Genomic DNA, 20066 nt, shown 5'->3' with positions numbered 1-20066 from the left:
CTACATTGAACCAGATAAATTAAAAAAAAAGGAAAAATTTCATTTAATTCTCCCATAGACAATTAATATAAGTTAATCTCTGAAAAAATTCTGAAATTTCATTGCAGCTTAAAAGACCAAAATTTTATGGATAAAAAGATAAAAGTACCTTTAATTTTTTTAAAAAAAATCCTTGAATTTGAGTTGTTAATTATGTAAATTTTATGAGTGAATGAACAATTTAAATTCGGCATTTACAACCCATATTCGACAATTTATAAGAAACATAATGAGATTTTTTTAAAAAAAATCCTTGAATTTGAGTTGTTAATTATGCAATTGTTTTGATGTGAATTCACAACTAAAATTTGACAATTCATAACCAGAATTTGATGATTTGCAACCAAAATTTAACAATTCACGAAAAATATAAAAAAATTTATAACACTCAATTGTTTTGGTGTGGACAACTTCAATTTAGTCATTCACAGTCAAATTTCTGCTATTTGCAAGAAATATAAAAAAATTTACAACACCAAAATAAAGAAGGGTATTATTGCCTAACATTGGGGTATTATGCGTTAAAATTTCAGATTTTTTTAAAAGTTGACTGGTATTAATGAGGTAGTGGGGGTTAATTGAAATTCTTCCAAACTCACCCAATTATTACCTTTTTCAAATCAGAATCTTCGGAAAATAGTAAAAAGAATGATAATTTTGTGAAAAGGTTGACCTGCTGTTTCTTAAAAAATGAGAAAGAAAATACCTGAAAGTGGAAAGCAAGGCTGAGTTTCACCTTAGCCAATGTCATATATGGTTTCCATGGCGTCAAATGGAATTTCCTTTTATTTTCTTTTTATACTGTTTTAAGATAAAGTTTTTAAAAAAAAATCCAGAGAGTATAAAAATATACTCCCTCCAGTACTATTTATAAGTTTTAAATTTTAAAAAAAAAGTGTATTCCATTTTATAAGCTTCAATTTGAATTTTTCTTAACGTTTAATGCATTTTTTTAATATTGCTTTTAATTATTTCTCTCTTATCACATTTCTTCACATATTCTCTTTTATTATTTTTCTCATTTATTAAAAAGGTACATTTAAAAACAAAAATATATTTTTAAACTATTTATTATTTTTAACTAATTATTTGTTATTTGTAAATTAGTTATTTGAAAATTATAATAAGGACCAGAAGGAGTAAATTATTACTAATTTTTTCCCTTTTACACTGTGTTCATTGACTCTGTCATAAATGCTTAAATGAAACTAGAGTAATTTTATTATCTACAATAATTTTAACTGCCTTAACATCATGCCAATATTTCTCCATGCTTGTGACTTCCTAATTTAGAAAAATGTTCAGATTATAAATATGGCCAAAAAGGGTGCTTACAGTTTGAAGAAGCTTCTTAGTAACCAATATGGCAGGCAGACAGAATTAAATGCAGAGCAGACCATTTCTGCAGTTGATCTCTCTGTATTGTCCCATTCTCTTAAAGTCTGAATAATTCCTTTTTCTTCTTTCCAAATCTGTGCCTATTTAAATAAAGGTATTTTTAATGATATTTTAAAAACATACAGAATTATAAAACCACTCCTATGATTTTATTTATAAGATAGAAATAAGATATTTTATTTGATCTTATTTATACATCAAATTATTAAAATTTTAATATAAATACTTGTACCCTTCATTTATTATAGTAGCACATCAAATTGTCATTTTCTTGTAAAATATAGTACTCCTCCGGTCCTTATTATAAGACCCAATTTGACTTTTTATTTGGTCCTAATTATAAGACCCAATCCATTTTGTCTCTTATATTTATACATTTTTTTCCAAGATAATCCTTCTAATAATGATAGTTTTAGCCAATATACTTAATTAGCAAGGATATTTTAGGAATGACAACACTTATTTATTATAAATAACCAATTTAACTTACTTCCTTAATTTCCTCAAATAAGTCAATTGGGTCTTATAATTAGGACCGGAGGAGTATATAGTATTAAATATTGATAAAATTAAACCAAGAGTTAATAATATTTAAAGTTTTTCTTAATTCGAATGAAATATATTGACTGTAACTTGTAGATATAAATAAAACCAGAAATATGTATTATTAAAAAGGAACATAAACCAAGAAAATTGTGTGTTATATTTAGATGCCGAAGGAGTTATTCCTTAATAAGCATGAATTTATTACCTTTGCTCTATGTTTATGGCCGTGGGGACTAGGGAGTATATTTCATTTTTATTTTTTAAAATTTTAAAATCCACCCAATTCAAATTTCATGTATTTTTTTTTTTTTTAGGTTTTTGGTACAATTTTTCATGTAATTTTGGTGCTAAATAATCAGTCCAATCTCATTTTTAGCTATCACATGTTGATCTAGCCCAACTTCCCCTCTATCGTGGCCCAAAACTATTTTCCATTTGGCGGGTAATCTGCAGCCATAATTTTAAGCAAGAAAAAACATTAGGAACAATTATAATACTCCTCCGATCCTTAATATAAGACCCAATTACTGAGTTGGTTTTGATCCTAAATATAAGACCCATTTCTCATATTTATCAATTTTCTCTAAATTACCCCTATGGATACTCCATCAACCATAATCAAGTAGAAGATAGAGAGGGGTATTAAGAAAGATGATTATGGTATTTTAGGAAAAACATGTCACAATTTTTATAATTAACTAACTTACCTAACTTCCTTAATCTAATCAAATTAGTTAAATGGATCCTATATTAAGGACCGGAGGAGTATAATTTTCTTTCTCTCTTTTTGTCTTTTTTTCATTAAGATTTTTTGTCCCATCGCTGCCAATTATGTTTGGATCAGGTCCCACACTCAAAATGAATAAAATTAATTTAATATTTTAACTGTAAGGAATGATTTCTTGAGTCTAACTTAAAACTAAAAATGAAGATATCAAAAATAAAAAGATATTAAATTTAAATTATTCCTATTGAAATTTGAAGTACATACTTTTTTTTTTGTTCAACTAATTTTTTTAAATTTTTCTTGTAAAGGATTAACCTTTGACGACATGTTTTTTTTAAAAAAAAAAGTTCAAGACTTGAGTTCAAGATCTTATTTAGAGTGGCCCCTAATCTAAGCATTGATTATGTCGCTGCTTATATTTATTTAGAGACATTTAATAGTCATTTGAATTGAAAGAAGACCAATTCCGCAGGCGTATCCATAGATCTTCGTGTTGATAAAAAGAATATTCAATTTCATTTTCATCCCTCTGCACACAGCATATCTGTCTTCAGTATATAACCTTTACCTCTGCTCAGCATTCATCACCGGCTCCAAGTTTCTCCGCCGGCTTCATAAAATTCACACAAAAAAAACCAAAACTGATGTAATTTGCATGCTTATGTTGTCTCTAGCCTAGAATTGACATGCTTAACAATGCTAATCCTTGTACTTTCCGAATACCAACACTATCATAATGTTAATATAAATGAGTTCTTCTTGCTTCACTCTCATTTTGACTCAGAACCCATCTGCCAAATTCGCAGGGAAAAACAATGTCATCATCAGCGGAGGAAGTTGCTTGGTCTGCCATTGAAGAAGAATCAAGCAAATCTCTTGCTTCATTTGATGAAAGGAGTGGCTATGATTCACGGAGTGGGATATATCACTCTCTTGTTAAGCTTAGTGCTAAGCATGAAATCCCCACAAGGCCTGATATTGACGCTGCAACTCTAGTCCTATCACACTTCCCTCGTGCACACCAGCTTGCTGCTAAAAAGCCTGCCTTCGTTGATGCTTCCACTAACCAAACTATGAGCTATGGTGAACTTCAAAGCTCTGTTTACTCCCTTGCTTCTGGTTTATACCATGGCATTGGGATCCGAAAAGGCTATGTGGTGTTTGTTCTGTCACCAAATTCAATTTTGTACCCAACTATATGCCTTGCTGTGTTATCAATAGGAGCTATCCTTACCACAGCAAATCCTCTTAACACAGCATCAGAAATAGCCAAGCAAGTAAAAGATTCAGGTGCCAAACTGGCCATTTCAGCACCTGAGGAGATGAAGAAACTTTTAGCAACTGGGGTTCCTATAATTCTCACCACTCGTCAATCTGATGGCCGAATGTTGTCAGTTGAAGAGTTAATAGAAGGCTGCTCTGATAATATTCCAGAACAGCTGCCCCAAGTTAAATTGGCTCAATCAGACACTGCAGCTATATTGTACTCTTCAGGCACCACTGGGATGAGCAAAGGTGTGGTTTTGACACATGCTAATATCATATCCATCGTAAGTTTACTGACTTGGTCCGCGGACGTAACTTCATCCCAGAATGATGTTTTTTTGGGATTCATCCCAATATTTCACATTTATGGGTTGGTGTTCTTTGGATTGGGACTGTTGTGTAGGGGTGTTACATCAGTTATAATGCAGAAATTTGACTTCAAAGAAATGCTTTTTGCAATTCAAAAGTACAGAGTCAATAACTTACCAGCAGTACCTCCTGTGATTCTTGCTCTTGTGAAATATGGAAGCAAAGCTGGGTTTGACTTGTCGAGCCTCAAAAAAGTGGGTTCAGGCGCTGCACCTTTGAGTAAGGAACTAACTGAGGAATTTAGAAAGATGTTTCCTTGGGTTGAGCTAAGGCAAGGCTATGGACTAACAGAAAGTTGTGGTGGAGCAACATTTTTTGTGTCTGATAAAGACGCTAAAGCTCGGCCTGGCTCGTGTGGGAGGCTACTTCCAACTTTCTGCGCAAAAGTGGTGGATGTTGAAACAGGGAAGCCTTTGCCTCCTGGAAAGGAAGGAGAGTTGTGTCTTAAAAGCCCTGCAATAATGAAAGAATATCTGGGAAATATGGAAGCAACGGCTTCTACACTTGATTCAGAAGGCTGGTTGAAGACAGGCGACCTTGCTTATTTTGATGAGGATGGATTTGTCTATGTCCTTGAACGAATAAAGGAGCTGATCAAACACAACGGGTATCAGGTAGTTATAGCATGTTCATTGTAGACTCTTTTTCAACCTTTAACTCGAGCTAATGCTTATAAAAATTGAAATTAGAAGAGGGGATGTGAGTGTTAGTTTCATGAATTTTTAGGAGTTGTTACTATGAATTGAAACTTGGGGAAAGTGTTGGCATTTTAGTGTATACTAAGATAAGATGTGGCCTTGGGCTAGTAAAAGGGCAGAGTAGAGGAGTCCGTGGAACTAATTGTTGGAGCATTTATGTATTTTAATTTTAATTAATTAGTTTCATTTCATTATTAATCGGTTTTAATAGCTTCAAACCGTTTAAATTGCATTAAACCACTATAAATCAATATTTTGTGACTGCTCTTTTAATCGTCATTAAGCCATCTTTCGGTTGTCCAACAGCCACATAAATTGAGTGGGGAAAGCAGGTTGCATGTAAATTGCTTTGAAGAAACAGAACTTTAAGAATGCCATCCATGATTTTATTCCTTACATTTGTAGTGTTCTGGTTTGGTAGGTTGCTCCTGCAGAACTGGAAGCTCTGCTGATCAGCCATCCCAATATTGTTGATGCAGCTGTTATACCGTGCGTTTGCCTTATCAATATCACATCTTCTTCTTCTTCTAATATCTCCTCTGAATGTTTTTATATACAGAATATATATATGTATATATAGTGATAGAAGAAATATATTTATTATTGAACTTGCAGGGTTGAAGATGTAGAAACTGGACAGATACCAATGGCGTATGTGGTGAAAGCAGCTGGTTCTGAGATCACAGAAGACCAAGTCATTCAATTTGCCGCCAGCCAGGTTAGTCCTCATTTAGCTTTGCCGTTGAGTGTTAGGGTTGAGTGTTAGGTCAAATTGCCTCACAAAGATTGCAACTGGTTTTAGTTCAGAAAATATATATTTCAAGTCATTTTCCAATAGAATAATATGCTCCCTTCAATCCTAAACATAAAAGATAATAAAGAAATTTGATTTGATACTAAATATAAGACTTCAATCCATTTTGTTTCTCAAATTTATATTTTTTCCCCCCTAAACTCTTCTAATTGATTGCACATATTAAGCAAATTTTTCATAAGTGGAGTAGTTTTCAATACAAATGATTAAAAAGACTAACTTTAACTAATTTGTAGGGATTACATTTACAACGGGGAAGAGTATCTTGCTAGTAGTCAGTTATAGTTACTTGTATATGTCGGCAGAGCAAGCTTAGTCACATAGGTGCTGCTTCATTTATTCCCTCTTTGGTCATCTTAATGATGTTTTCCTGCTTACAATACATATGAACAAAATTCCAGGTGGCTCCATATAAGAAAATAAGAAAGGTGAGCTTCATTGATGCTATTCCAAGGTCAGCTGCAGGTAAAATCTTGCGCAAGGATCTTGTTTCACACAGCAAAATGAAACGCGTTTCCAAGTTATGAGCAACTTCTATACAATGTTTCACTGACTTCTCAGGGCATAATGAGAGAGAAGCGTGTAACTCTTTTGGTACTCAGGAAATGAGAAGATAATCTTTCAGTTCTTCAAATACAGATATTGGACTTGTATCAATAAACTGCTTACTGCTCTGTATTTTGTTATTTATTAATTAATCTTAGGCAGAGTATTTACAGTATACGTTAATATTAATTTTGCTATTATCACAACAGAATACTTACTAATCTTAAAACCCAAACAGGTGTTGTCCAACGGGAAGTTAAAAATAAAACAAGCCTTAACTGTAACAAAACCAGTAAAGATATCCAATTAAGTGAAAAATGTATGCAACGGAGTTAAGCACTTAGAAGCTGTTCAATTCAATATGACGGTCCATAAGTCCTGTAGAGCCAAAATATTATAAAAGAAACACAATAATCTAGTTGTTAAAGAATTTAATAGAACTATCAATAGTTGAAAAATCATTGTAAGATCCCAACCCAAAAAAAAAAAAAAAATCACCGAAAATTCTAATGACAAATAAGTAACATAAATATTGTTGTCATTTCCTATATTAAAATTATCAATACGAGATTTTTGATAATTACAATCCTTCTTTAAAACCACAGTGATTTTCCCAAACTCGAAAGAATATCATGTCCAGAGAATGAAATACAAATGCTGCTATGTCTTACAACTCCTGAAAGTTTCAGTCCTTCAAAATTGGAGTACTCATAAAGTTTACCCATACATTTCAATACTAAAAGGGTAACACCAGAGATATCTCTAAGTATTAAAAAAATACTATGATCCGCATGTAATCTGTTTCTCTAAGAAACTTGAGGGGTTCCTCGAGCTAGGCTTCATCATTCCAGTTATTTGAAAAAAAATACTCAGTAGTGTTTTTATTTCTCACCGCCACCAAGCCATTGCCAAACGCCCCCAGAACTTTGCCGCCTAGCAGAAGCAAGCTCCATCTCTCGGTCCAGAGCAGACTTCTGTCTACGAAGAGCCTGGACCTCATCTTCCACAGACTGTGTTGATGCCAGCACCTTTTGTAGCTCAGCAATTTTTGCCTGTAATTAAATATTACCAAAAAGATAAGATGGAACACCAGAATCAGCAAAATTTAATTTACTTCATATATAGGAATTGGTTTTATACCTCAAGTGTAAAACATCTTGATCTCTCAGCCACAAGTTGTCCCTGGACTGACTGGAGTTCCTGAAAATAAAAAATAAAAAAATTCAATGATAAATACTGCTATTACCACCAGGTAAATTATAGGGCAACTCAGTACGAAAGTTGTATCACATGCCTTGGACAACTCGGCATGAGTATTATTAACTTCATCAATCTCGCCTCTGAGCTTAGAATTTTCAGCCCTGGCTTCTGCAAGTGACAATTCCAACACCTGTTTTTCTTTTTCAAAGGACTCAATTTTAACTGTGACATCTTCTATGGGATGATCATTTTCACTTGGCTTAACATTTATATCATCCAGTTGCTTGAAATCCAAGTTCTCAGCCTTAGTCAATGCATAAGCGGCAGTAACAGAAGCTGCAGCAGCAGCAGCAGCTGGTGATTGGAAAATCTTGGGAAACGAGGAATCCTTTGGCTTGGGTCTCATGATGAATACCTATATTAATAAGAGGACCATTATCCATAGAATGCAATATAGTAATGTATCAATATAGAAGGCCTTAATAAGATAGCATCATGCTTAAAAGTAAAACTATCAGTTCAAAAGATAAACCATAACTCATTAGCAAAAGATAATTGGGGAACGATTGAATCTAGTTTATTCACTTTGCAACAACATTTGCCAAATATGTAATATGTTCTCATCATCTGTTGAAGCTTAGATGCGGTATATAAGTGAGAGGCAGGAGTAATATATTAAGACAAACGTTAATGAAAAGTCATTATACCATCATCCCCTTTAGGTACACTTCATTTTCTTTTCTCTTTTTCATCCTCCTTAAAGTATCTGTCCTCTTTACAATATCCATGCTCTTCAAATTTCAACAGTGAAACAGCTTTTTTTTCCCTCGGATGCCAAAAGTTCCTCATAAAATACAATTTTAGAAAATTCTGATCTATTTTATTAGCAGCACTCAAACACTAGCCATTGATAAATAATTGATCACCTAACTGATGCAGTTTTCTTCAGTTTCAAACAGTCTAATTAACAGACTTGAACACAATTATTACTTTCTTTTGGGATAGAGTATATACTATCCAGTACCGGTCATAGATTCGAACATAGACTTAAACACAATATAAATGAACTATGGTTTAGCTTTACCAAACACTGGTTCTAGAATTAGCATGATTTTATAATTTTTATCTCTTTTGAGATGATGAATCATCACATTCACATCATTATCCTGTTTTTCTCAACAATTGAAGTTGCATTAGATCCTTCAAAAGTGGAGATGTTCTGATTTAGTTTTGATTTCCAGGTCCATCAGTTATGCTCAATATAATGTCAAAGGATTACTACAGTGTAATGACAGCTCGAAAAGAACGGTCAAGAAAATAATGTTATTGATCAATTGCTGCAAACAATGAACATGCTGAAAATTTCATAAACACATTAAGACAGTCAATTTTCAATAGATGGTAGAAAAATGTAACTAAAAAATAATAAAAGCTAACGTACCTCATTGCTATACTTTCCATTATAGCCACCAAAAGCTACCAAATACATCTCTCCATCAATCATTGCTGAGCAGACAGTAAGACCCTGTTCTCCAAAAAAAAAACATTTGCATCACATACAAACTGATTGACAAAGCCATGCATCAACTTCATTGGACATGAATTTTCAACGTATGTAGTCATATATAAAAGGTAACCACATTTTTTTCATTTCAAACTTTGATCGTACCAAGATTATCAAAATAAGAAACTTCTTTTCATATTAACATTCTAAATATAGGGAAACAATAAAATTTAACTTAGCAACAATTAAGCTTATATAAGAAATTCAAACAGTCATCACAATCTCTTTTTTTCCTCCAACAAGAGATCTCTGTGGGGAAGATTTGTTATGGAAAAGATTACAACTATCACTTGATGAGATGTCACTTATATAACGCATCCAAGCTGAAATTCATGTGGTCTGTGCAGCGTTTATGAACATTGAATTACTGGTCAATAGAGCATTAAATAGGTCTCTCAAAGCACTACTTCAGATGATCTCATTATGGCCATATTAATTTCAATAGTGCACAACTACACCAGCTCTGTCTCTCATTTTTAGATACATCATAGCCGGATTACATGTAAATGTCTTAGACCATATATTTTCTGCTAACACTGTCATGCATTACCTGGCCACCCAAAGTGGCATTAACATCATTCCTAAATCACAGATCCTTTATAACCATACTCCAACCCCAACAAACTAGTCCCAAAAAACCTAGTAATCAACATTGAAAGGTACGCTATTCTGATTAGTCTTCTCTACAATGTTACCAGAAATTACAACCAGGAAGAGAGAGAGGATTTCAAAGTAATGACCTCACTAGCTAGCGGATTTCTAGGCTTCACAGCAGTCAAGACTGACCACACTAGCTTAGACATGTTTAACTCCAGAGTCTCCAAGCAACCTGTTTTGAGACATATTTAATCAGATACTACAAAGGTAATTATCACAAATATAAGAAGTATAATAGCATGCACAGATCATGTCAATTCCATTTACTCACCACTTTTATTATCACCACCACCAACTATGAACCAACGATCATTAATGGTGACACCAGCATGGCCAGCCCTTGGAGATGCTAAATCACCTTGAATTTGAGGCAGGGACCACTCCATCTGAAGGAAATAAATTATTTCTAACATGTTACAATGAATAGTGAAATAGAACTCAACAACTAATTAAAGTCAAATTAAGAATTTAAGATTTAAGAATATTGAACAAGTTCTTCCACTTCTTTCCATGGGTTACGGGGACAATATAATTGAAACAACCCTCACCATAATGTTATCCCTGAAACAATTTAGAAGGCTAACTCAGCAAAGAAATCTCTTTACATAGCAGAAGCCGTCTAGCGTAAGATAAAACAAAGAGAAGCATACATCAAGCTCAGTGGCAAGAAGCAAAAGTTGCATACGCATGCACAAACACTATGTATCAGGATCTTCAGCATTTAGCAAGTAAACGCTTGATGTGCAGCAGGGAGAGACAACAAAAAAAGGGAATGGGTAATTCACTCCAAAACATATGTAATATAGACTGGCTTAAAAAAAACCATATATAAATATAATTAATCACCCAGGAGGGGAAGATCAAACTCATTCCTATCCTACTTTAATGATTACAGCACAGTCTCCAGAGACAAATCACTTACTGTTTCCAAGTCTAATATGTGAAGATCATTGAAGAAGACAGAATGAGAACAACCACCAAAAACTAGAAGATATCGATCTCCATGAATAGCAGCTGCATGATCATATCTAGGAGCTGGAGGTGTCTGCCTATGAAAATGCAAGAAAGTGATGCAGAAAATTTCACAACACATAAAAAGCAGCTTTCATAAAGTAAATTACAAAAATACTTACGCTGTGTTTATAACATCCCAAGTCATGCTCTCCAGATCAAGAACATGGACATCATTCAACAACTTCCTGCTCATGTCTTCACCACCAAACAAAATCACTCTCGAACCAACCACTGTTGCTGACTGCCCCACTCGAGCTAACTAGGAATTCATCAAGAAGATTTAAACGTCAAAATGAGAAACTCGTATATATAAATATTTTTTAAGTAGTAGAAGGAAAATTTCATACCATACACACAAAATTCAGCAGCAAAAAGCAGAAGAAAAAACATAGTGTGCTAATAAATTAACAACATCCAAAGACAGAACTTCACACTTTTCTATCAGCGGACACACTTACTGGAACATTTCCTGAAGTCTCAATAACTCCATACAGGGATGTTTCAAGATCAATGTAATGAACTGCAAAAAGTCCACGACACATTGAGTTTCTATACAAAACATTCTCCACACAAATAAATAAAAACATTCCAAAGACACTAACCCATTAGTTTGCCAGAAGAATCCCTTAAATTGCCACCAAGAAGAAGAAGTTTCTTCCCCCACCTAATCTGCAAAAGTACAAATAAATTCCAGTTCTCTATCAGAATAAATCAAATGTACAGGTGGTTACTGAAACTGACGTTTCTATTGGTAATAGAAAACACTAACACTACAAAGCACATACACAGAGATAGAACAGTTGTGCATATAAATTACCATATTGTGACCAGATGTAGCTGGAAGAACCTCCCGTAAGTTACTCTCATTATCTTTATCAGCAATTAGATTTAGTTTCAGATTGGACCATACCAAATTTCTGAGGTCAAAAACCTGCAAACAGCCACATGTACGCTGAAGCAATAGAAAGAGTCTAAGGTTCAGAAAAGCGTCTGAGCATGCACTATACCTGAACATCGGATAAATTCCGACCATTGCGACTTCCACCAGAAATGTATAGCTTTTCATCAACCACTGCTGCAGCTTGCTGGAATTAGAAGACAAACCATAGACTAAATTAAATAGCTGGGAAAAAAGTAAGCAAGGACTTCAGCTGCATAGATAAGAATGAACGAGGAGCCTTAATAGTTAAAGGTAATATGCAAAATCAGGATGGTTCAAGATTCAATGAGATTAAATTCATATGCCTTTTTCAACGAGGGTAACTTGTCACTCATCATCATTTTCAATCCCTGTTCTGTGAATGAAAATTCTTTGACTATCAAATTACCAAAAAAAAAAAAAAAAAAAAAGAAAGGAAAGGAAAAAGACTGAATAAGGTGGGGAAAAAAAAACAGGGTTAAACTGTAGTTCCTCACATTGTAAATTACTTATTCCTCACACACACACACACACACAGACCTTGTAGCGTGCAGATGGACGGGCACCAGATATGGGGACTGCTACCCATTCCTCATATGTCAGATCCTTGAGCCAGTTGTTGGTATCCATATATTCCTTGTTCTCCTATACAATTGCCCCAGTAACAGCTGCTGCAAGTTACTTCAATTATCGCTTCAGATTATATGATAACTTTCAAATCAACATGAGTAGACAGGACAATGGTCACAAGTATCTTGTCTTTGCAGACATTAAGTGGGGGGGGGGGGGAAGAAAGAAACAAGCACACTGACCACAACAAATATTTACCATATAAACAGATGGTGGGCTGATTCTAGACTGGAAACGAACCTTAGAACAAAATCAATAATTGAAAGGCTTCAAGAAACAACACTGCTAGACGGAGACAAAAATTACAATGGCCAAAGGCGGATGCAGACATGACATATTTAGGGACACAAGGCAGGTAAGGAATAAATACAAAAGACATATATTAAAGCTTGACTCAGAAACGTCACACATCTATTTAGTTTATGTAATGGCAAGGCAATGTCCAAATGACAGTAGAAATCTCATTACAAGACACAAGGTATAGGATTGAGTTTGCTGAATTTTGCCAAATCAGCATAATGATAATAAGGCTAACAGTTGTTTCTTGATAGAAATTGTTAAGCTCCGTGCGATCTATATAGCTAACCCCACCTAATGCGATAAGACTTCGTTGTTGTTGTTGTTGTTAAGAAATTGAACAGTTATTCAGAACTCAAAATGCGTAGAGAAGGAATATGTGTACAGACACAACTAACGTTTCCGCAAAAATTAGACATCCATATATACTCCCGCGCTTGTCATTTGACAAATTAAGCTTTTGAATAGTTTAATTGGGATACACAGCGCAAACTTTGCTTCGTTTTGATTTCTCAGTATATGAACTCCATTTTGGATCCCTATGTCTTTCAAGTTGCATCAGTTTTAAATAGTGAGCTCTGATACAATATAGACGATGAAGAATTTCAAATATAACAACATTTCAGAAAATCAGGAATCCTAGTAAATTCTCCCAGCTTACAATTCTCTAACGTAAGTAATACAAATCACTGATCTGAATTTCACCAGCTAAGTCAAATATCTGACAATGCATTAACACAAGTAATGGCAACCCGAAGTTTCAGCGATTGCAAATCTGTTTCCAAATCAAACGCCCCACGGAAATGTTCCAACTCTCTTATGATAAAAGTCAATTGACATTAACAAACTATTCCACACTTCCCCGTCTCACTCTAGCAAAAGAGCAGAATTTTTCCCACCAACAAAGACAGCATATGGAGAAGAAATTCATAGTTAAACGGGGAAACCAAAAAAAAGAAAAGAAAAGCAGAGGAACCTGATTATTGGAGCAGCAGAAGAAACGCAAGATCTTGCTAAGTCAGGGCCAGATTTGGATCTGCACCGGAAATGGGATGAAATTGACCGGTGGCAAATCCGCAATTCAAGCAAAGAATCAAGAGCCACCGTCAAGATCTCTCGCCGAAAGCAAGAGAATAGACTGTGATGAAGCTTTTCCGCCAAGCGTCAGTGAGTGGGGTCAGTTCGGACAGGGCGAGGCGAGCCGCTATAGACGCCGATGGTGTACCGATGTGGTATCTAAACTGTCCGTTTGAATCTGAAACTCAACACAGAAATCAACGAAATCAAGCAGCACAGGTATTTTTCATTGCAGGAAGATTTTTTTTTTTTTTTAAATGCAGGGTCATATCTCAGGTGCTTGCTGTGAAAAAAAAAAAATGACCTTCTTCATTTTTTTGGTTTCATTTATTTATTCTAATTAGATTATACTACCTCTTCTCCTTAATATAAAAATTAATTTAATTTATTATTTATTTATAACAAATGTATAACATCGTCGTTGTCTTGCTGCTGAGAACTATTTGAAGGGGCTTCCGGCTTCCTATTATTAAGAAAAAAAGAGAGGGAGAGAAACAGGAGTAAATGTTACTAAAAGGTTTTCTTTTTATTGCCTATCAAAAATAAGATAATGAAGTTATAAAGGCCTCTATTATGCTATGCTTTATTAAGTTGAGAGTATGAAAAATTAACGAGAAACAACTGCAAGCATAGACTGTTAGACTGAATTTAATAATTTAAATGTGTATGTATAGGTTGTTTCATCATAAAAGTATTCAAGCAAAAATCCTTTATCCTTAGTGCATGTAAGATGTAAATATAATTACAAGATAAGTACTCTGACATTTAATATAAGAAATAAAGAATTAATTTAAAGATATTTAAAAAAATTAGTTAAACTAACTATAATCATGAACACTAAAATTACTTTTGGTAAAATTTTCTTATAATTAATAGATATATTTTTAAGATAAAATTATAAATCTAGGCTATATAACAATCACACATCCAAGGTACGGATTGCCGTCCTCTGAACCAATCAAAACAGTATATTAAGGGTTAATGGATCCGACTGTAGTCAAATTAGAGGTCAACCGGTGAAGAATTAAAAAATTGAAATTGAAAATTAATTTAGATTCTTATCATATGATCCAAAAGACTAAATATCAATTGAATCTCTAACAAAATAATCATATACTTATATTTTCCTTTCAATTTTGTCTACGATTTTTTTAACAAATTGACATCATGGTATTATACTATTAAAATCACTAAATATTCATTCTTGCAAAATATCAAAATAGATTTATGGTAACAAAATATTCATATCTACAATCCTTAGTCACTAAATAATAATTTTTTTAGCATTAAAACAACTTATATATATATATATATATATATATAACGGGTTAACCCATCAAAGCCAGTTAGATTGACCGGGTTACATTGAGCTGCCCCCGTGTCAACCCCATCACTAGTTTTTGCTGCCAACTGAACCGGCTAGGTGCTTGATTGATCTGTTTCGAATCCAACCCAGCCGATTCAGTCCAGTTTTCAATACTACGGGTGTATCATACACAACAATATTAAGAATATAATTGGAGTAAGGTATTAGAGTTGAGACCATGCAGGTGGGGGGAGAGAGAGAAATCCATCAAACATGCTATTTATGGAAAAGTTATTAACTAATGTTGGATGTTGGACTTGGGGGGTGCCACTATCTTTAAATCCCAAATTCCAAAATGAACAACATGCACCTTTTACATTTCGAAAGATTTTGTGAAGAAGGTTTAATTTGACCATCCAAAATTAGCAAAGACTCACAAATCATCCTCAAACCCCTCTTCCTCCGAAACAAACGCATTTTCTGATGATCTAATTCCCCTTCCCTCTCTCTCCTTTCTCTTTCTTCTCATCGCTGGCTTCTGAAACCAACGCCCAAAGAGGAAGCAAGAAGTGTTCCGTTCTCATCATTCACCACCACCACCTTCTTCTTCCTCTTATGATATCGCTCCCTTTCTCCTCATTCTCTGTTTTCTGTGTCTTCCTTTCACAGAAACATTAATCTATACATATATATATCTATATCTTCCATGGCTTTCCCGCTTCTCTTCCTTTGCTACTTCTTCCTCGTGACCATTCCATTCTCCTCCTCAGCTTCACACAAAAACCAGCTTTCTCTCGACTACTACAAGAAAACATGCCCTAAATTCCAGCAAACCGTCGCAGAACTCGTGTACAGCAAGCAATCCACCACCCCGTCCACCGCCCCCGGCGTTCTCCGCCTCTTCTTCCACGACTGCATCACCGACGGCTGTGACGCCTCCATCCTCATAAGCTCCAATGGTTACATGAAAGCCGAGCGTGACGCCGATCTCAACCTCTCCCTCTCCGCCGAAGCCTTCGACCTCATCCTCAAGATCAAGAACGCCCTCGAGCTCACCTGTCCCGGCGTCGTCTCCTGCGCCGACATCATGGCCCAATCGACCCGCGATCTGATCAAGATGGTCGGAGGGCCGTATTACACTGTGCCATTGGGACGAAAAGACAGTCTCTCATCAAACGCTTCGAAGGTCGATGCGGCCTTACCAAAGCCAGATTTCACCATGGACAAGATCATCGAGAAGTTCACGTCGAAGAACTTCACGGTCCGAGAAATGGTGGCTCTCACCGGCGGCCACACCATCGGATTCACCCATTGCAAGGAGTTCGCTCACAGGATCTTCGGTTTCAGCAAAACATCCCAGGTAGATCCGACGATGAATCCGAAACTGGTGGAAGGATTGAAGAAACTATGCGCGAACTACACGAAAGACCCATCAATGTCGGCGTTCAACGACATGAGATCGCCGGGCAAGTTCGATAACGCGTATTACCAGAACGTGCTGCATGGATTAGGGCTTCTGAGCTCAGATTCGCTTCTGGGAAGAGATCCGAGGACGAAGCCGATTGTTGAACAATACGCGAAAGATCAGAATGCGTTCTTCCAGGATTTCGCAAAGGCCATGGAGAAACTGGAGGTGCTTGGAGTGAAGACAGGGAAGGGCGGTGAAGTAAGGCAAAGGTGTGATCAATTCAACAACATGGTTCCAACGATATAGAGACAGAGAAGCCATGGTTAACTCTTAATCGTCAGATTCGACACGACGAACCTTTTTTTTTTAAAAAACTTTTTCACAGATTTAATCGATTTTTTCTAATTTTTATTAGTTGGGCTTCTCTTTTGGATTTTCTTCTGTTTCTTGAAGATGATGATGAAGAGGAAATTGTTATCTTGTCGTTGGCTGTAAGAGGTGCGCATGTGTTTGCTGGGAATCGAGGATGTACAAAAGTAGTGAGATGTTTATTGTATTAATTAAGTGCCATATTCTGGGTCGTTTAATTGTTCTCCGAAATTTGACATGTATTCGTTCATGTATTATTGTAGCTACAGGTTTTGAAAGAGTGTGTGTGTGTGTGTATATATATATATATTTAAAAAGTGGATAACATTGTTCAAAACATATACTACCTTCAATTTTTAATATAATATGTGGTTGACTAATTTGAAGAAATTAAAAAAGCTAAAAAATTACTTAATTATAGCTTTTATTATATGATATCTCTGAAATATTTTTATGTATTATTAGATTATATATCAGTCTATAAGCTGGATTAATTAGTTTGAAGAAAATTGGTGAATACAATTTTTTTAAATTTATTTCACTTCTTTAATCTCTTTAAATTAATCAACTCAACTATATTTTATATTAAAGACCACAGATGATACTATTAATGATTGGTTACCACAGATAATACTATTAATAATTGGTTTTTTTAATTTAACCAGGCATTAATAATTGGTTTATATATTAAACATAAATATATTAAACATCATTTCACTCTGTCTATATAGTCTAATGCGCACTCACACAAAAATATATTAGCTGCAAGGTCAAATTTATAGGTGCCGTGTCCTTTTTGTGATTTTTGGCTTAATATATTTTTAAAATAATTTATTAAGGACAACAAATACTAAAGTGCTTCTTTATGTTATTAAAAATAAACATTTCTGGTATAAAATTAAATTAAACAAGTTAAAGACAACTAGATATCCACCCTAATTCTAAATTTGCAATGTTTGATCCATGTCAAATTAATGTTAAGCTTTTATATCCACATAACTATAGGTTTAGAATTATGATACTCATCATGCATTAATTAAATTTCTACGTCTGCCAGCAAATAATAACTAATCATAGAAGTATTCGTTTAGTTTTATAAATAGAAATATATATATAGAGATGAAGAAGATAACGAACACGCATGACCAACCACATCAAAAGTACCATCATTAACGTCTACCCTTAATTTCTTTCATATTAAGATAATTAATGAACAGAGTAGCGCGTAAGGCAGTAGGTAATATACATATATATATATATTTATAAGTACTATTTTTATATTTAGGTCACTTGTATCTTATTCTCGCATATCAAAGAAGAATCAAATTGAAAAAAAAAAAAATCACACTTACCCCTATTAAAGAAAGGGTGTCGGAAAAAAAAATGTCATGCATTTTTCTCTCACTTATTTTTTTAATTACATTCAAAGGGGGTAAAATTTAAAAAAAAAAAAGTTATTAATTACCATATGAAGTGACTTATATATATTATATATATATATATATATAATGGTAAAAAGTGGTACGTACTACCTTATTTTATCTTTTCAATTGACTCGTCATTAAAGGCTCTTGCCTTAGTCATGTGTTTGTCACAAACAAGTATGACAAAGAAATGATTTATAGACGAAATTGTTAATTGAGTCATCATGTCTCTTAATTAATACTTTTCCTTCCAAAAGAAAATTTTGTTGGTATGGTTGTGTTGAAGAGGCTAATGGCCAATTCTTAAAACTGCAAAGTTTTACTGTAAAGAGGAAAAACCTGATATAGAGCTCCTATATATGAACATGGGTCATCTCATCTCTCACGCGTTTAAGTTGTTTGTTAATTTGTTTGAGCTTTTGGATTTTTGAGATGGCCAGCTCGAAGCTCATAGGGTTTTTGTTCATGGCTTTACTGATCACGGACTTGGCATTTGCAGCGAGGTCATCCCACCGACGATTACGATCATGGAATGCCAATGGGTCATCGTCGTTCGGCAGCGGCTACAGTTGGTCTGTCGTCGTCGAAGTCCTCGGTGGTGATGCGTCGGCATCGGCTGGCGCTGGTGGGTCCGGATATGAAGGAGGAGTTTGATGATGGGAGATTTTGAGTGTGGTGGAGCCCCGCTTCCTTAATTACTCCAAACCACCTTTATTAACTTCTTGACGATGAACACTAGTGCCACCTTTTCTACCACCCGCATCGCCACCTCCTGCACGCCCACTCCAACCTCTGGTTACAACCTTAAAGTGATCGGAATCTCCACCGCCTCTGCCGCTACCTCCACTGTATGATTGGCCGCCATACTGATACCTGACACGCCGTCGGCCACCACACTCAAATCTCCATCATCAACTCCTCCTTCATATCCGGACCCACCAGCGCCAGCCGATGCCGACGCATCACCACCGAAGGACTTCGACGACGACCAACTGTAGCCGCTGCCGAACGACGATGACCCATTGGCATTCCATGATCGTAATCGTCGGTGGGATGACCTCGCTGCAAATGCCAAGTCCGTGATCAGTAAGCCATGAACAAAACCCTATGAGCTTCGAGCTGGCCATCTCAAAAATCCAAAAGCTCAAACAAATTAACAAACAACTTAAACGCGTGAGAGATGAGATGACCCATGTTCATATATAGGAGACTCTATATCAGGTTTTTTCCTCTTTACAGTAAAAACTTTTGCAGTTTTAAGAATTGGCCATTAGCCTCTTCAACACAACCATACCAACAAAATTTTCTTTTGGAAGGAAAGATATTAATTAAGAGACATGATGACTCAATTAACAATTTCGTCTATAAATCATTTCTTTGTCATACTTGTTTGTGACAACACATGACTAAGGCAAGAGCCTTTAATGACGAGTCAATTGAAAAGATAAAATAAGGTAGTACGTACCACTTTGTTACCATATATATATATATATATATATATATATAAGTCACTTTCATATGGTAATTAATAACCTTTTTTTTTTAAATTTTACCCCCTTTGAATGTAATTAAAAAAATAAGTGAGAGAAAATGCATGACATTTTTTTTTTCCGACACCCTTTCTTTAATAGGGGTAAGTGTGATTTTTTTTTTTTCAATTTGATTCTTCTTTGATATGCGAGAATAAGATACAAGTGACCTAAATATAAAAATAGTACTTATAAATATATATATATATGTATATTACCTACTGCCTTACGCGCTACTCTGTTCATTAATTATCTTAATATGAAAGAAA

At 34.8% G+C, this 20066-nt stretch overlaps 3 protein-coding genes across 3 annotated transcripts; 2 read left to right on the top strand and 1 right to left on the bottom strand.

Annotated features, from left to right (window-relative positions):
* The first annotated feature begins 1353 nt into the window (after positions 1-1353).
* LOC114738623 (4-coumarate--CoA ligase-like 5) lies at positions 1354-6449 on the top strand. Its single transcript, XM_028926693.1, has 5 exons — positions 1354-1458; positions 3517-4959; positions 5465-5532; positions 5659-5761; positions 6259-6449. Exons 1-5 carry the CDS (start codon positions 1354-1356, stop codon positions 6382-6384), a joined length of 1845 nt encoding a protein of 614 aa, XP_028782526.1. The 3' UTR covers positions 6385-6449.
* Positions 6450-6986: 537 nt separating this feature from the next.
* On the bottom strand, positions 6987-13911 carry LOC114738626 (acyl-CoA-binding domain-containing protein 4-like). Its single transcript, XM_028926695.1, has 14 exons — positions 13661-13911; positions 12298-12402; positions 11846-11923; positions 11656-11769; positions 11441-11507; positions 11297-11358; positions 10958-11097; positions 10747-10873; positions 10096-10210; positions 9908-9996; positions 9045-9128; positions 7698-8018; positions 7544-7603; positions 6987-7455 (listed from the first exon to the last, which is right to left on the bottom strand). Exons 2-14 carry the CDS (start codon positions 12385-12387, stop codon positions 7285-7287), a joined length of 1518 nt encoding a protein of 505 aa, XP_028782528.1. The 5' UTR covers positions 12388-12402; positions 13661-13911; the 3' UTR covers positions 6987-7284.
* Positions 13912-15773: 1862 nt separating this feature from the next.
* Positions 15774-18938, top strand: LOC114738622 (peroxidase 6-like). The gene is made up of 2 exons (XM_028926692.1): positions 15774-16766; positions 18768-18938. Exons 1-2 carry the CDS (start codon positions 15774-15776, stop codon positions 18936-18938), a joined length of 1164 nt encoding a protein of 387 aa, XP_028782525.1.
* Positions 18939-20066: the final 1128 nt, after the last annotated feature.

The sequence above is a fragment of the Neltuma alba genome, unplaced genomic scaffold (genome assembly GCF_004799145.2).
Source record: "Neltuma alba isolate B1F8T4 unplaced genomic scaffold, ASM479914v2 tig00013638_pilon, whole genome shotgun sequence".
Classification (NCBI taxonomy): Eukaryota; Viridiplantae; Streptophyta; class Magnoliopsida; order Fabales; family Fabaceae; genus Neltuma; species Neltuma alba.
This window is presented reverse-complemented; position numbering and strand designations above follow the sequence as displayed.

What these genes read in the sequence shown, in the direction of transcription:
- LOC114738623 (XM_028926693.1), top strand. Translation starts at nt 1,354, where the DNA reads ATGGCCAAAAAGGGTGCTTACAGTTTGAAGAAGCTTCTTAGTAACCAA. An exon ending in TCAAACACAACGGGTATCAG is followed by an intron (nt 4,960 to 5,464) that starts GTAGTTATAGCA and finishes CTGGTTTGGTAG; the next exon opens with GTTGCTCCTGCAGAACTGGA. An exon ending in GTTGATGCAGCTGTTATACC is followed by an intron (nt 5,533 to 5,658) that starts GTGCGTTTGCCT and finishes TTGAACTTGCAG; the next exon opens with GGTTGAAGATGTAGAAACTG.
- LOC114738626 (XM_028926695.1), bottom strand. Translation starts at nt 12,387, where the DNA reads ATGGATACCAACAACTGGCTCAAGGATCTGACATATGAGGAATGGGTA. An exon ending in GTCCATCTGCACGCTACAAG is followed by an intron (nt 11,924 to 12,297) that starts GTCTGTGTGTGT and finishes TTCTAATTCCAG; the next exon opens with CAAGCTGCAGCAGTGGTTGA. An exon ending in CTCATGCCGAGTTGTCCAAG is followed by an intron (nt 7,604 to 7,697) that starts GCATGTGATACA and finishes TTTTATTTTCAG; the next exon opens with GAACTCCAGTCAGTCCAGGG.
- LOC114738622 (XM_028926692.1), top strand. Translation starts at nt 15,774, where the DNA reads ATGGCTTTCCCGCTTCTCTTCCTTTGCTACTTCTTCCTCGTGACCATT. An exon ending in GTGATCAATTCAACAACATG is followed by an intron (nt 16,767 to 18,767) that starts GTTCCAACGATA and finishes TGGCATTTGCAG; the next exon opens with CGAGGTCATCCCACCGACGA.